The sequence below is a fragment of the Lynx rufus genome, unplaced genomic scaffold (assembly GCF_022079265.1).
Source record: "Lynx rufus isolate CCGP_SWC_20201006 ecotype Redwood Valley unplaced genomic scaffold, mLynRuf1.p SCAF_1, whole genome shotgun sequence".
Lineage (NCBI taxonomy): Eukaryota > Metazoa > Chordata > Mammalia > Carnivora > Felidae > Lynx > Lynx rufus.
The window spans coordinates 205,046,253-205,063,799 of record NW_025814823.1 but is presented as its reverse complement, the minus strand read 5'-3'; the positions used below and the strand labels follow the sequence as shown (position 1 = coordinate 205,063,799).

Genomic DNA, 17,547 nt, shown 5'->3' with positions numbered 1-17,547 from the left:
CCAATTAGGCTTTAAGCTATATTCCATCAATAATTTCCTTGCTTGGCTTCCACCTTTTCTCTATAAACAAATCTCTCCCCAGCTCCCGTTGTCAGAGGCCTCCTGACCACTTCTGGTTTGGAGCTGCCCAGTGGAATCAATTTTTGCTCAGATAAACTCTTGAAATTTTTAATATGCCTCGGTTAATTTTGTAACACGACCAAAGTAACCTCACGTTCATTGATCGCCTAAGGTCACGCACACAGGACAAAGACATATCCCAATGAGATGTATTTCTGAGGGGTTCTCAAATGGGCTCAACTGAAAGATGACATTTAATAGTCTTCTATTTCTCTGCCATTCTCTGACTAGCATTTCTAATGAGTCTAAAAGAATGGGCTATTTCCGTTTAGATCAGTTTCAGAAATATAATTCAGTGATTTGTAGATGACTATTACAATGAATTTGTTGTAATTGTTGAACAAGAATTAGCGAAAAAAAAAATTAAGCAAACAGGAATTAGGGCAATTAAGGAGACACAGATTCAGGTCGAAACCTGAATCCATATCCAAGTTAGACAACGAGGGTGCAGGATTATAAAGGCAAAAGATTACAAGTGTGGTTCTTAATCAGGTCCCTGACGCAAAACAGGGATAGAAAGTAAGCGAGCCAAGGATTGCTTGAGTTAATACGCAGATGAGGGATTGAGACTCGTCAATCACTTTGACGCCTTTCAAACTGAAGACTGCAAATGATACAGGTGTCCTGGTGAAGAGAGAGTTAAACCCAGGCTGAAGGTTTGCAGCAGGCAAAAAGTTCATGGTTCCTCCAATGAGGACATGCATAAGTTCCCCCAACCTTACAGCTTCCGACCTGACCTCATTTTAAAAGAGACTCTCTTAGCTAGGCTTGCTTATTCCATTTTGAAATCTCCTTTTACATAATAAATAAGGTAACTTAGCTAGAGTCAGAAAATCCATTTTTGGACTGTTAATATTGTCGAGGTGGAAAAATTCTCCCTTCTACTCTTCAAGGTTATGTGGTCTGGTCTAAGAGTTAAACTGACATGAGACAGATTAACAGGAGAAGAAAATTTATTTAAATTATGTTCAAACATACAGGAGCCCTGCAAAAGGCAGCCAGACAATTGAGGATTATATACCTCCTGGAACGAAAGAAAGGGCTAGGGGTCCGGAGCTTCAAAGTGGGGGGAAGGCAATTTATGGGAAAGTGAAAAGAGGAAAATGTTTGTTCAACAAGGATTGCCCTACTGGGTAGATAAGTCTCTCAGATGAAATTATCTCTGGTAATAGCTCTCTTCCTGGTACAGGTCCCCTTTCTAATGTAAAATTACCCTTAGAAAAGGGCAACTTCTACTCTGTTGTCAGAGCTTCTCCTGTGTCTGCTGTTTCCCAAAGTAATCAGCTCAATATGATCCTCATGCCAAAGAGCACTATGCATAGCATAATGCCTTACTTTATTAAAACTTTTATCAGAACTTTTTAGTAGACATCTGTCTCAGCTATATTCTAATTATTTGGCCTTATTTAAAAGGAGTTTATTGGACAATAGCTGTTTACTTTTGCTCAATAATTTCAAAAGTTATAATGCACTAAATCTCTAAAGATGAGGTTGCAAATGGTAGAAGTCAAAGGATAAATCTCTTGGTTTGTTATTATCTTACTCCATAGGATGGAGGCCCCCCTACACTTGCCCCCAGACAGGAATTTTACTGACTTGTTATTCCTCTGGTACTCCCTATATCCAATAATGCATCAGCATTTATGATGATCTAAGTTACAAAATATCTAAGCCCTAATTATCCACTCTCTGACCTCCAAACACCCATTCCATCACCAGGATTTAACCTCTACATATCCCTTGAATTTTCTCTTTTAAAAGTTCAGACTTTTATTGTCTGATTTCCCAAATTTCTCTTTCATAAGCTCTGGTCTCACCAGAACTGTCTTTCCAAAATATAGATGGGATCACGCCAATCCTTTGGTTAAAACATGTTGATGAGCTCCCACTATGATAGGGAAAGATAGGATAAAATAGAGAGGGAAAGGTTAGGGCCTGAGGTCCCTGGGTGGGGAAAAACACATTATTTTTGGAACACTGCTGGGAGCATCTGACCACAGCAAAGCCCCTTGGGCTTAAGTTTCCTCTTAAGAATGTAACAGACACCCCCTACTGTCCCTGGGGTTCCCCTCAGGAATTTGACAATCAAAATACCTAACTACAGAAAGTAAACCATGAAACTTATGTTATACGAGGGAGGAACAGTAGTATGACCAGTCAGACTCCTCACACAATGGAGTCGAGACAATCAGAAATGGACAACCCAGCACCTAGAGTTGTCCACCCAGTAAGGGTAGGACCTGAGAAGGAATGAGGGGAAAGGGGGGGGGGGGTGACCAGAACTTTACGAAATAAGGACCCTCTCCTATAGTCGTGGGTATTCACCTTTGAATACCCTCTCTCTATAAAGAGAGCTTTCATACTACTTACTTTCTTATTCTCTAATAAACTTTTGTCTGCTGCTCATTTTGTGTCCACCTCTTCATTCTTCAAAATGGTGAGACCATGAATCCCAGGTATTGAGGTAAAAAAAAAAAAATCCTGCAACACCACGGCCATCAAGGTTAAGTTTATGCTCCTTAGCCTCATCTTTAAGACTCATCACAAACTTGGCCTGCAGCACCAGCCTTCTGTAGGCACTTCTAACTCCTATCTCAATCTAGAGCCAATCCTTAAAACTCTGAGCTTTCGCTTTGGCCTGAAGATGTTGATGGCCTGTGTGGATTCTATTTTTAACGAAACGACTTAGTGACCTTAACCTTGCCTGGTGTCCTGTATGCCCCTGACTCCACCAAATCTGACCTGCTGAAAGAGCAGTGTTTCCTCCCCCCGATCATAACAAAGAAACTTTGGGAATAAACAAATACACCTGTAACCTTTTGAATAGCTCACTGACACCATAGTTTCTGAGCTCACTTTAAAGAATTCTTCGCACTGGTTCATGGCTATAAAACTGTGACTGTTAGCGATAAAGCACAAGAGGGAACCTAGGAGGAGTCTGCATTCCTGGCAGGGGGTTATGCAATCCTTTGAGACGTCAACAGAGGGAGCTGTATCCCTCCTCCTCTGCATCCCAAACATTCTCTACCCACCCGCCGCACACAGACAGGTCCTAAACGTCTAAGCAAAAATATATAAATAACAGAGGAACTCCAAAAAAGTAAAAAGGGGCGCCTGGGTGGCTCAGTCGGTTGGGCATCCGACTTCAGCTCGGGTCATGATCTCGAAGTTTGTGAGTTCAAGCCCCACATAGGGATCTGTGCTGCCAGCTCGGAGCCTGGAGCCTGCTTCAGATTCTGTGCCTCATTCTCTCTCTGCCCCTCCCCCACTTGTGCTCTGTCTCTCAAAAATAAATGAATTAAAAAAAATTTTTTTTAAAGAAAAAAGTAAAAAGCTGTGGGATGAGAGTGCAGGAGTCAAAGGCAGGGCCAGCTGCACGGATGTGTGACCAGTGTAGTAGCACAGAGCCGAGCTTCACGTATAGAAGGGCCTATTCCTGGTTTCATGTTCTGCTATTCTGTCCCAAAATTCTTAATATTATTTTAACAGGAGCCCCACGCTTTCATTTCGCACAAGGCCCCACAAATTTTGTAGCGAGTTCTGGTCAAAAGATTTGAAGCCTGGCACTTTCAGCCACACTAAGCCTTTCCTAGGGAAATATTTGATGTGTTGGATTTTCTTCATTAAGGTTTTTTTTTAATTTTTTTTAATCCAAGTCCAGCCATAAAGTCTTTCGATTTAAAATTGGTTAGAAGACATTCTGCCAGTGTTCGTTTCATTTTGCCACTTGCTAACCCTGGGCAGCTGATTTTCTCTGATTCTTTCAGTAAGCAAGAGGATCCAGGCGGAATCTAATTATCTTCATTTGTTTCCTGTGTGCCTATTTTCACTTTCTTCTTCCTGTTTTTGGCAATATTATTTTCCAGTATTTACAACAGCTGTGATGGAATCAGCTTCACTGTTGGGAGCTGGTTTTGAGTGTTTGGCCCAAAGATCCAGGGGGAGAGGTTGGCACTTTCAGCCCACTTAGAGGTGCCTAATCCTTCAGCTGAGCCCGTGAGGTGACTGTAACGTAGATTTCTGTTGTAATTCAAGTTCCTGGAGCCGAAATTAGTCTTGTTGGTTCTCAGCAGTATTTTATTTCCCATTGTTGTTTTGTTTGTTCCCGTCCAAGGCTTTGAGAGAGTTCAAAGTACTTTGGCAAATAAACAACATTGCTCCTGATGGAGACCCGACTGCAAGGGGAAATCATCCAGGGGGCCCCAGAGTAGCTGATGAAGGTGTTGAAGAGACAGGTTATCACTTCTTTCTGTTTGACCCAGATTCTCTCTTTAAAATCCTAACATAAATCCTTTAGGGATTACTAGATCAACTTAAATGGAACTGGAAATTGCCTTTTAACAGCAACATCAATTAAGAAATGGACATGAAGTCTTCATAATGCATGCCATGTAGCTGGGGAGACATGACACTAAGCAATTTGAGAATCATGCTAGCATATGAAGCCCATGGATAAATTGTTTCGTAGGAGTTGTAAATGATATTTCAAGTACGATTTATCTCCTTAAATCTCTTCAAACTATGCACACAATTGGTGTACAATTGTTATTGATGCTTCTTGGTAAAGATGGGAGATGAAACAAATCACAGAATCCCATCACCCTATAACCTAGCAAGATAAACAAAAAATAGATGAAACCATAAAAAAGTTCAACAACAACAAGAACCAGACAACCCCATATCATACATTTAAAAAGATGACAGCCTTAGGTGCCAGTTAAGTGACTGACTCTTGATTTTGGCTCAGGTCATGATCTCCCAGTGAGATTGAACCTCACGGTGAGATTGAGCCCCACATCCGCTGTGCACTCACAGCATGGAGCCTGCTTGGGACTCTCTCTCTCCCTCTCTCTCTTTCTGCCCCTCCCCTGCTCACACTCTCTCTCAAAATATATAAATACACATTTTTTAAAAAGATGACAGCAAAGAGAGTAACACAGGCAGGTTAGTGAGGGCTCCTCTACCCACCGTCACCCCTTACAAACATTACTGTTGAGTCAGAAAAGTCCCGAGACTTCCATTTATGCCTCCTAACTATGGAGAGAAGTAGACTAAACAAATACTTCCTTATAATGGGGAAGGATGGAGTGGAGAAGTAGAAAATCTCCCAGGTGAAATGGACGGAGGGAAAAACTTGGGCTGAGTCTCGGCTGGAACACAGGCTTCAGACCTCCATGAGCAGCCTAAGAAACAATCGGTGACATGAAGATATTATCCCATGGAGTAGAATAAGCTCTTATTACAAGGTAAATTCCATTAGTGAAGATTGAACACAGCCTCAGAGGAGATCGCTAAGCCCATTTTTCAACAAAGGCTGCAAACAGCTTTATCAAACTTGTTCCACATTCAAGATACTGGAAAGTGGTTAGAACTCAATTCCCAGTCTTCAACTATAAGTCAGAGACAAGATAGATTAATGAATGAACTTAACATGAAATAGGACATTTATATTTGGTTGTATAATGGATATTACTAGAAATTTCATCCCTTCAGTCTCCATCAAGCTGAAAGCCTCTCTCTCACCTGGTCATGAGATTCAAAGAGTGAAAAGTGCCTGTTGAGGAAGGTCATCAAAAAGATGTGACTGCCAGTTGACCTATGAGCTGGACCTGGGCACTCAGAGGCTCTTCATCCCTTCTGCTGTCCTTGAAATGTGCATTCCACTTGCTTTTCCCACTTCTAGAGGCTGCAGGGCCTTGAGATAGTGATGTGGTGTTAAGAACCACCTGCATAGTATACATGACTGAACCTAGTTACAGCCTCTATGTAAATTTATGGTTTGACAGGTGGGTTTGGGGATCCATTCACCTTGCTGCCACCCAAGACAAACCTCATAAGTTCCCTTCGTTTATTAAAACTGCCACCTATCTATCTGGAGTGGCAAGTCTCTTGCTTTGGTCTCTTCCTGCCCTCACAGTAAGGGGGGACTGGTTTCAGATTAGACCAGTGAAGCTTCCTGGAAGGTTACCAACCAACAGTGCCCTAAAACTCAGGAGGACAAGAACCAATTCCCTTGTAAGTAGTGCCATGAAGAATTCCCATAGGAGATCTAGAGGCCACTAAAACAGATCAGTGAAAAGTAAGAATAAGAAAATCGATCAGGGAAAGTGAGCATTAAGAAGAAACTGAGGGGTACCTGGGTGGCTTAGTCGGTTAAGCATCAGACTTCAGCTCAGGGCACGATCTCATGGTTCGTGAGTCTGATCCCTGTATCAGGCTCTGTACTGACAGTGAAGAGCCTGCTTAATTCTCTCTCCCTCTCTCTCTGCCCCACCCTCAACGGTGCTTTCTTTTTCTCTCTCAAAATAAATAAATAAACTTAAAAAGGAGGAGGAGGAGGAGGAAGAGGAGGAGGAGGAGGAGGAGGAGGAGAAGAAGAAGAAGAAGAAGAAGAAGAAGAAAGAGGAGAAAGTCTCCTCAGACTTTCCTTGATCACTATATCTAAAGCTGCTCCCATTCACTTTTTGAGTCAATATCCTGGATTTGTGTTTCTTTCTTTGCTCTTATTTCAGTTTTTATTTACCAGTCATTTACTTATTTATTATGTATTTCTCTCTCAAAACTGTAAGCCTTCTGAGGTCCAGGACCATGTCTGATTTATTCATTCCTATTCTTATAGATCCCAGAACAGGTTTGGTGCCCAGCAAGTATTTCTTGATTGAACAGATGGGTAATTGCTCATGGTCTTAAAAAGGCAATCCTAGGGGCGCCTGGGTGGCTCAGTCGGTTAGGCGACCGACTTCGGCTCGGGTCACGATCTCGCGGTCCGTGAGTTCGAGCCCCGCGTCGGGCTCTGGGCAGATGGCTCAGAGCCTGGAGCCTGCTTCCGATTCTGTGTCTCCCTCTCTGCCCCTCCCCCGTTCATGCTCTGTCTCTCTCCGTCTCAAAAATAAATAAAACGTTAAAAAAAAATAAAAATAAAAAAAAAAGGCAATCCTATGAGATGTGAGGTCCAAATTAAGATAGCACCTTACTTGTCTTTCTCTCCATAGTGCCTAGACACTCAGTAGCTGATACCTTGCAAGGACTTAACAAATATTTTTGAATGAATTAATAACTGAAGCTGTTTGTAACCTAAAAAAAAAAAATCGACGTATCACTCATCTTAAGATCCTTATATGAATTAATCAGTAGCCTCTGATTTTCTTGCAGTTGGGTAGGCTCATATGTTTATTTTCTATATCATGGTATTTTTTAATGGACTTGCACATTACTTTCTTTATACTCCCTTTGTTAATATGGCACAATAATATAATTTATTCCTCTTAGGTTTTTCAGGCAGTTTCTGAGCAAATACTCAATGAATCCTTTCTGTTTCTCAATTGGATGATACTTGATGAATAAAACTGTGAATACAACTGTGAAAGGCATTCCCTTTTTAAAAATGAAATCATGGGAAGTTTATATAGTTTCTCATTGACAGAGATATTTTGAACTCACTAGACTCTTTGGAAAAAAAAAAACTAGTATCTATGAACTGGAAGAGAAGCTTATGACTCATTTCAAACTAGAAAACTCAAGCTAAATTTTTCTGATTTATTTCTGGTGTGTTGGTTCATTTCTATTTATTCTCATTAGCTAGGCACTATGGAGAAATATATATATAAAATAGAGATTCTTCCCCCAAGGAGCTGATCAAACAGCGGGAAAAAAATTCCAACAGCCCTAACAAAGGCCACAGGAAGGCCAGCCTGGTCCGAAGTGTAATAGGAGCATAGAGTAAGGAAAGGCATGTCACAGCTGATCAATATGATCAGTGAATGCCTTATGGAGAAGGTAGCATCTTAGGTGGGTCTTAAAATGGGCTTATTTCAATAACCATTATGATATGGGTTACATGGAACATTTTATATGTGCTAATTGGATAGAACCAGCAATTCAAAAGGCCATTTTTAATATCTCTATGTGTTGTTACATCAAGGAAAGCTTATTGGGTAGCCAGAAGTTTAAAAATTAAACATAAGGGGTGCCTAGGCAGCTCAGTCGGTTAAACATCCAACTTTGGCTCAGGACATGATTTCATGATTCGTGGATTCGAGACCCATGTCAGGCTCTCTGCTTTCAGCATGGAGCCTGCTTCAGATCCTCTGCATCCCCTCTCTCTGTCCCTCCCCAGCTTGTGTATTCTCTCTCACTCTCAAAAAACAGATAAACTTTAATAAATAAATAAATAAAAATTAAACAAAAATGCACACGGACATATATGCATAAATAATATACACAAATTTTGTGAAATTAATGAGCTCAAGAACATGAAAAAAACATTTTTCAAAATATTTGATAAGACCAGTTTAAAATCCTAAAATTTTAGCTTTTTTATTTAGTCCACTTCTCTTATTTTAAAATTGGGGGGGGGGGGAAAGTCTTGGGAAGATGAATCAACCTTCCCAGCTGACTAACGGCAGAGAGAGGGCTCCACCCTACATTTCCCACTTTGACCAGATTATCTTGCCATCATGCTCTACTACCTTCCCAATAATCAAGTATGAATTATCCTATTACAGTATACATGTATTTGCTGGCCACATCTTGGATTTCATAGAAAACAAAATTCATAAAAAATATCTCTCTTCTCCCACTCAAAAAAAAAAAAAAAAAAAGTAGGCCAGAGTTGGCAGTGGATACAGTTTCAAACTGTTATTGACCAAAATTCTAATCCTTTAGTCATCACAACAGGCCTATGAAGTAGGCATCATTATCAATGTCAATTTTACAAATAAAGAAGCCGAGGCTGGTATACTTAAAAACTTGCCCGGGATCACCCAGTTGGGATATAAAAGAGTTGGGGGCTTGAATTCACGCGGAGGGAGCCTAAGCCTTTACCATTAGTTACCAAGACCGTTTTGTGGATGGGAGATCATCTCCATCAGCTGACTCTGGACTGCACAGACTGATTATGTTCATGCTTTCATCTCCATCACCTAGCACAGTCTCTTCGTACATTATAAGCCTATTTCATAAGTTACTCAAATAAATATGGATTATTAATTCAATAATGCTGACTCACTGCTCCAAACTTAAAACCAATGTGATTTATTCTTTGGTTAGGGAAATAATTAGGAATCTGGCAGGCACTGGATGTTGGGTCATGTCCCAGAAACCAGAAAAAAATATCTAAGAAGCACCAGATGCTGAGGCGAGCAAGGGCCAAGGAGGAAGGGACCACCGGAGGTGGAAAACTGGCGGCCCAGGTCGAGGCTGGGAGAAGGGCGGGCCTATTGTTCGGGGAACTTGCTTCCGGGGAGGGGACAGCAGTGCGGGGCGGACCAGCACCCGGAAGTGGTGACGCGGGAGACTGTGGGGAACTGTGAGCGGCGTCAGGTACGCTCCAGGCTTTTTGTGCCCGGGTTCGAAATTCCCACTTTGGCCTTGGAAATTCGTTTCTTCATACCTCCTCACGTCTCCTAAGCCATCCACTCCCGTCAGGCCTGGTGCGGCGAGTCCTGCAGTAGAGTTGGGTCCCTCTGGTCCCCGGCACGCGGGTGGAGGGAGCGGGAGCCCCGGGCCTCGGGACCGAGCGTGCGTTCACGGAGCGCAGCAGGGAGGGGAGAGGAGGAACCCACCCCCACCCCCAGTCTGTCCTCGGGCCCCGCACGGGCCCCGCCGAGCCGGGGAGGGGGAGAGACGGAGCTGAGGCCCAGATGCTGGTTGGCATAAGAGCCAGGTAGAAAAGGGCGCTGTCACCCACCTGAGGGGGGTGGTTGCTGCTGGGCCGGAAGGTCACAAGTCAGTCCCTGCTTCTCACCGATGAACTTGACTGGCACTGAATCACCAGCTTGTTTCCTAGTTTCACGGGCAAGAAGGCCACAGCCACTGAAGAGGTGTTGATGGAGGAAATTGGGGGGTACCGTGAAGACACCTAGAAATGGATTGGATGGCTTTTCAGCCTGTGTGACAAACTCCTACACCGGGCGGAACGGCATGCAATAACAGCCAGTGGAATATTAGCGATGGTTTTAAAAAGAAAAACACTCCCAGAGTCTCATTAAAACAGAGGCGTTTGGGAGGAAAATCAAGCTGAAATTAAAATGAATTTAATTCAAGAGCTGGGATCTGAGAACTGTAGTAAAACCTTTTTATTTAAAATGTTAGGAACTAAAAAGAAAAATGTTGGAGGGGGCGGGGGAAAGTTTTGCATTAACTACCTCAGATTATCCTATAGTTCTATTAAAGAGTAACAGTTAATCAAATACTGATGATTGTTAAGCTTTACCCCAAAAAAGAATTTTGCTGTATTTATTATGGAACGCTAATTACAATTATTTTCCTGCCTTAAAGATCAAGTTGTAATTTTTAAAGGGATTTTTATATAGTTTTACTTGAATAATAATTCAGTAAGCTGAAAATGCACAGCTAAAATTCTTTTATTTAAAAACCACTAATAGTTGTCAGATGTCATACATTTGATTTAACGTCCAATCAAAAAGAGGAAGGAAACGAGATTTGTGAAGTAACAAATTGTCAAAGCAATGTCTGTTGTGTTGTACTTCATTTGAAACAATAATATGACCCGTAAAATTACTTTAGGAATTTTATTTACCTTTTACTTTGGACTAGTTTCCATTACCACTTTCACACACCAGGCATTGGCATATGCTCTTTCCTTAATCCAGAATGCCTAAATTTCAAATTTGTATTTTCTCCTTGCACTTTGCTTGTGAAAAGTCTAAAGTGTCTCATATTTTTAGATTGTATTAATCCTAATTCTTCTAAACACTCTCCCATCCCCAAGTGTAAATGCTAGCCGTTTTGTGAAAGTCAATTTCTTCATCCTAACTGGATGAGTTTACCTCTGGAATAATGTAGAATTTCTTATGATTGGTTCCATAGGACTAAAACTAAAATTCATTCTTTGCAGTTAGCTGGTTATACCCAAAGGAATTTGAGGGGCAGGGGGACACAATTCAGTCCATGGCAATAAGCACACTACCAGGAAATACAGCAAAAAATACTCGTGGCATGATAGTTATGAAATATTTTAAACACCGTACATTGAGAATACCTATATTTAAAAGTCACACATCAGATTTAGCAGTACACCAGATTTTGAGTCCTGTCATACTGATGGCAGGAAGATGAGTTGAACAATGGAATCGTTTTTTGTGTAACAGGGACAAATAATTTCTACATATGCACATAACATTGCACTAATTTTAGATTTGTTTAGAGAAAACTTGGGTGGCATGCAGAAGAATGGAGAAGTCTTAATGCTTTTGACTATTATTAATAATGTGTATAGCAAAAATTTTCCACGTGCTGTGGAGCTCAAGTAGGTGCTCTATGCGTGGAGTATAGAAACGTTAGTATTTGACTTATTGTCACTATCGTACAGCTTTTGTTTACTTCTTCATCTATTTTTTAACCCTATTTACTCTTCACTAGTTTAGACATGAGTCAAAGCAGCGAAGGATGTATGAAAAAGATTAGCGGTGTGAATCTTGACAAGCTTATAAGTGATTTCTCACAGATAGAAAAGGTATGTAAAGATATAAAACAGTTATGGTAGAAAAACTATATATAGTATAAAAGTATATAGTATAAAAGTTATAGTATAAAAGGGAAATAGATTTTGCCAGTGGAAGAATTTGGGAAGTAAAGAAAAATGTACCAAAAAATAAGCAAAGTAAAGACAATGGAAATGTATTTTTGCTAAGTCCTTTCTCATTTTTAAAATCCATATTTAAAATATATTTCATTTTGGATCATTTGTACTAATACATCAAAATGTTTCTGGGACAAGGAAATAGTTGATATACTTTGGCTAAAGTTAAAAGGAAAATACATACTTAAATGTTCAAAATGTCTATAAACTCAGGAATGGTTTAATAAGAATTGAAATAAAATAAACTCAATCCTCAGTCTCTTACCGTTATGACTAACTCTAATTTTTTTTTTTTTACTCTTTCCTCTGCTGTTCCTTTTTCCTTCTCTGTTGCCTAAAAACAGATGTATTTGAAGTTCCTCTCCCCAAATCTAGACAAATTACATGATAGACCAAACCCACAAGTATATATTAGGTTTTTTCCCCCTTGTCTGCCTTCGAGAGGAATAAGAATAGTTGTTGAGAAGATATAGGTGAATAAATGAAAGATTTGGGGAGTGGGTTTTTGAAGCAAGGGTGGGAAAGAGAATAATACCTACCTCTATTTTCTCTCTTTATCATTCTTCTCTATTCCTTCTTTTCCTCTGCACAGTCTGGCATGTCCATAATAAAGGAATTTCATGACAATGGGTATTTTGAGATAACATTATGAGCTTTTTTTTAAGTAGGCTTCACACCCCTGCAGAGCCCAATGCAGGACTTGAACTCATGATCCAGAGATCAAGACCTGAGCTGGGGTCAAGAGTCAGACATTTAACTGACTGAGCCACCCAGGTGCCCCACATTATGAACTTTTTTAAACAATGAACTTGAGTTTTCTTAACCAAGTGATTCTTACTAAAATAAGAGAGAATAGAGAAAGAAATAAGAAGCACTGTTCGTGGGAGAGGAATTGGTGCAAAATTTTTGGAGATTATTTAGAAATATCTGTCATATCCTTAAATATTTTAAATAAGAAATATTGATTTTTTGATGTGATAAAGTATTGTGATTGTATTTTTAAGAATCTTACCTGTTAGAGATACATATAGATGGTGATATTTGTGGATGAAATAATATAATGTCAGGGAGTTGCTTTAAGATAAATTCAGAGGCAGAGAGAATGGGGAAGTGGGTAGAGATATAGATGATACAATGAATTGAGGATTTTTGAAGCTGTCTGAAGGGTATATGTCAGCTATTACACTGTACACAAAGATACCAAAAAGGTATGTTGAAGGTTTATTCATTATTTGTAATAGCAAAAAAAAAGTGAAAACACAAATTATCCTCAGTAAGGGGACTAGTTAAATAAATTACAGTATGTTCATAAGTGAAACTCAATGCAAGTCTTAAAAAGAACGAAGTAAACCTAAATGTGCTTGTATGGACATCATCTCCAAGATAATAGTTCTAAGTGGAACATCCAAGGTGCAGAACAGAGTATAATATGATCCTTTCCTATAGTTGTATAGTTAATCATAAAATATTTTGGAAATATGTATAAGGAATTGTTAACCATAGGACTGAGGGTTGAATAGTTGGAAAGAAGGGGATTCCAAGTTAGCTCATATTCTTACTTTTCATAACTTTTTATAACTGTTAGTCTGTTTTAACTTTTTGCCATGTTACTTTTAAAATTAGATAAATGAGGAAGTTGGCTTACATAAAACATATGCCAGACTTAATTATTAGACTTTCAGGTATTAAGTGGTCTGTATTTTCATTAGTCTTCATATCATTAGGTAAAAAAAATAAAATAAAAATAGCGATATTCCTTGCTTTGGTAATATATATTGTTTCTTCTACAGAAAATGATAGAAACCAGTGGAAAGAATAATATACTGGATATGCAGTTGGAAAAAACTAACTATTTGTTAAAAGTAACGCAAACAAAGGAGGTTTCAATTAAAAAAGGTTAGTTCTTTACTGCCTGAAGAAATACAAAATCTCATAAGAGTATTTTTCGGTACCACAACAATTAATATTATACCATACATTTGTAAAATATTTTAAATTCACATAGAACTTTCCGAGCTATCATTTCATTTTGTCTTTTATAGCCCTGATACATAGGATTGGTATTACTAAGCCACCTCAATAATGAAGAAACATAGGATGAGAGAAATTAAATAATCTGTTGGAGACCACTAAACCAAGAAATGGCAAGTCCAAGCCTTCAAAACCATGGGAAAAAATAACAGTTGAATTCCTGTCTCACAATTACACCAAAAGAAATTTCAGATGGGTCAAAAATTTTAGTGCCAAAAATGGGCTGTTTTAGTCCAAAGCTCTCCCCTTACTTCTGGGACAACCAGGCCATGTGTGCCTCTCAGCTCCCAGCAACCAGTTGTCCTCCCGGCTGTGTCCCTGGTCTTGGTCCATCCTTTGCACGCCCACTAGCCTGCAGGGAACCTGAAAACCCAGGCTCTTTGCAGGGCAAGGCGCTGCTCTTTGAGAATGCCAACTTGCTTTGAGGCACAATGGTCTGGGATTACACCCAGGTAAGTGAGCTTCAGCTGCACCTGCAGCCCTCAAGGCCCAGTAGTGCTTGGCTTCACTGTGCAACCAGTTCAGGGTATCTGGAGAACTCAAGAGAGCCAGAATTCCCTCATGTTCACATGGAACTATGAGAAGTTCCTGGTATGCCCCCAACAGTCTGTGCCTGACATTGAAGCCCTGCTGTACTGGAGCCCATCTGTGCCTTAGGTGCCCTTTGTACCACTGCTGGCGGGGCCGGGTGGTCACAGTACTGTCCTCTGGGGAGGTTTCATCCATGATGGAGTTTTCTCTAAATTTTCGTGGAAGAATGCTTGATGTTTAGGAATGTTCCCCAGGATAGTTGCTGATCCTGTTCATCCCAACACCCTTTTCCCAGACCAATACTCCTCACTAATAAAGTGCCCTGTGTCAGGAGGGAAAGGAGAGAAAGCCATATGTATGTGCCCTTGACATGGTGTGATGAAAATGGCACTTCACCTCTATGATCTTCCTCCTAAAGACCCATAACCCCATCTAACCATGAGATAAGCGTCAGACAAATCCCCAAAAAGGGCTTTTCTACAAAATACCTGACCAGCACTCTGCAAAACTGTCAAGGTCATCAAACACAAGAAAACTCTGAGAAACTAGCACAGCCAAGAGGACACTAAGAAGACATGATGAGTAAATGCAATATGGTATTGTGGATGGGATCCTAGAACAGAAAAAGAACATAAGGTAAAAACTAAGAAAATCTGAATAAAGTATAGATTTTAGTTAATAATAATGTATCAACATTGGTTCATTAATTGTAACAAACATCTCATACTAATGTTAGGTATTAATAACAGGGGAAACTGGGTGTAGGATATTTGGCAACTCTAATACCTTCCTGATTTTTCTGTACATCTAAAACTATGCCAACAAATAAAGTTAATTAAAGGTGAAAAAAATGAAACCACCCAAAAAAATAGAATAGAATATGGGTTTTTGTGGGGTTTTTTTGTGTGTTTGTTTTTTAGTACGGAGAAGGCCTTTCCAAGTGTGACATCCATCAGTAGGATTCTGGTTAAATTATGGCAGCTGATAAAAAAAAAAGTAGTTCTATATGATACAGAATAATTTCCAAGATACCATAAATGAAAACAACAGTGTTCACAACCATCTTCTATCATTTTTATAAAAATATCTTTGTACACACAGAAAACCCTGTCCCTGATACATTTGTATATCTCTGGAAAGATAAACAGCCTCAGTATCCTGGTAACAGTGCTTGCTTTGGGGGAAGGGAAACTGGTTAGTCTAGAGGCTGAAACTGGAGAGATAATCATTTTTTACTATACTAGTATTTCGTGTGTATTTATCATTTGAAAAAATAATTAAATACTTTTTTAAAATCCAGCTCTACTTATTCTAAATCTAATGGCCTTTTTACTGGATAATACGCAGCAGAAGTAAAAGAACTAGTAGGAATAAGTTTGTAGAGTCAAGTGTGTACCAACTGACCTAGAGAGGAATAACAAACTACATATATGATTCGATTTGTTCAACAATAAAGAATGAGGTCATGACATTATATTTTCTACATTGGATACCAGATAAAGAATTTCTGTGCCAGTTGAAGATGATAATAATGTTAGTATTAATGGCCAAGTACTTTTCATACATAATTGTATTCAACATTTCCAAGTGCTTTGTGAAATAGATATTAATGTTCAAATTGCTAGTTAATGGCTGAGCCTAAATTGAGCTCAAAACCACCATTTATTTACTAAATTATACAGTATTAAGAAGTAGCTTAGGGGCACCTGGGTGGCTCAGTCGGTTGAGCTGTCAACTTTGGCTCAGGTCATGATCTCATGGTTTGTGAGTTCGAGCCCCACGTCAGGCTCTGTGCTGACAGCTTGGAGCCTGGAGCCTGCTTTGAATTCTGTGTCTCCCTCTCTCTGCCCCTCCCCTGCTCATGCTCTGTCTCTCTAAAATAAATAAATGTTAAAAAAAAATTTTTTTAAAGAAGTAGCTTAATATTCTGAGCTCTAGCTTTTAAGAAGCATTGGGTAGGATAGTATTCATTCTAAAATCCAACAGAAATGATAATGTGGATAAAGGTTTGCAAAGAAAATTAAAAGCCATTATTCTAAAATAAGGAATGATATTCTACCTTATGAACAATTTTTTATTGAGCCATTTTCCTTTGGGAAAAAAAAGTGTTGAGAGAGCCACCTTGTGTTCATATTTTGAAAATACACATTTTTTAAAAAATTCAGTATACTTTCAGTTTCAGGGCTCTGTTTTCAATTTGCTGATTACAGTTGACCCTTGAACAACACGAGTTTGAACTGCATGAATTCACTTACATGTGCATGTTTTTTTGTTAAAGACAGTACAATACTATAAATGTTTGCTCTTCCTTCTGATTTTCCTAATAACATTTTCTTTTCTCTAGCTTACTTTATTATAGGAATATAGGCTATAATACATATAACACAAAATATGTGTTAATGACTTCATGTTATCAGTAAGGTTCTGGCCGATAGTAGGCTATTAGTAGTTAAGTTTTGGAACTTTTTTTTTTGTTTAAAGTAAACTCTACATTCAATGTGAGGCTCGAACTCACAATCCCAAGATCAAGAGTCACATGCTCTACCAACTGAGTCAGCCAGATGCCCCAGTAATTCACTTTTTGAAGTCAAAGGTCACACTCAGATTTTTTTTTCAATTTTTTTAATGTTTATTCATTTTTGAGAAACAGAGAGAGACAGAATGCGAACAGGGGAGGGGCAGAGAGAGAGGGAGACATAGAATCTGAAGCAGTCTCCAGGCTCTGAGCTGTCAGCACAGAGCCCCACGCGGGGCTCGAACTCACAAACCGCGAGATTATGACCTGAGCCGAAGTTGGACATTTAACCGACTGAACCATCCAAGCACATCCACACTCAGATTTTCAACTGCACAGGAATCAGCACCTCTAAACACCCATGTTGTTCAAGAGTCAACTGTGCTGAAATAGCTTCAGCTATCTATTTATTCCTCTAAAAGGCACAAAGAGAAGTGATGGCAGAGTCTATGCCTCCTTAATTTTTTTAAGATTTTATTTTTAAGTAAGCTCTACACCCAATGTGGGGCTCAAACTCACAACCTTAAGATCAAGAGTCGCACACTCCACCGACTAAGCCAGCTACGTGCCCCCTTAATTTTTTAATTATAGCAGCTAACACAGTAACATATATGAAGTAGGCAATGTCAAGTGTGATTTAACTATCAATCTATTACTAGGAAATAGTAAAAGAGAAAAAATGGAGGATGGTGGGAACTTTGAGTAGGTGGTGGGGGGTGGTAGAGGGGGTACAAGGAAAAGTGAAAAA

At 39.5% G+C, this 17,547-nt stretch overlaps 1 protein-coding gene across 1 annotated transcript in view; it reads left to right on the top strand.

Moving 5' to 3' along the window:
• Positions 1–9,434: 9,434 nt before the first annotated feature.
• Positions 9,435–17,547, top strand: part of CCDC152 (coiled-coil domain containing 152) — a 30,587-nt gene continuing 22,474 nt past the window's right edge. The window contains exons 1-2 of the mRNA XM_047093088.1: positions 9,435–11,596; positions 13,513–13,618. Coding sequence (XP_046949044.1) covers positions 11,510–11,596; positions 13,513–13,618 — 193 coding nt within the window. The 5' untranslated portion in view covers positions 9,435–11,509. The remainder of the gene's footprint in view (positions 11,597–13,512; positions 13,619–17,547) is intronic.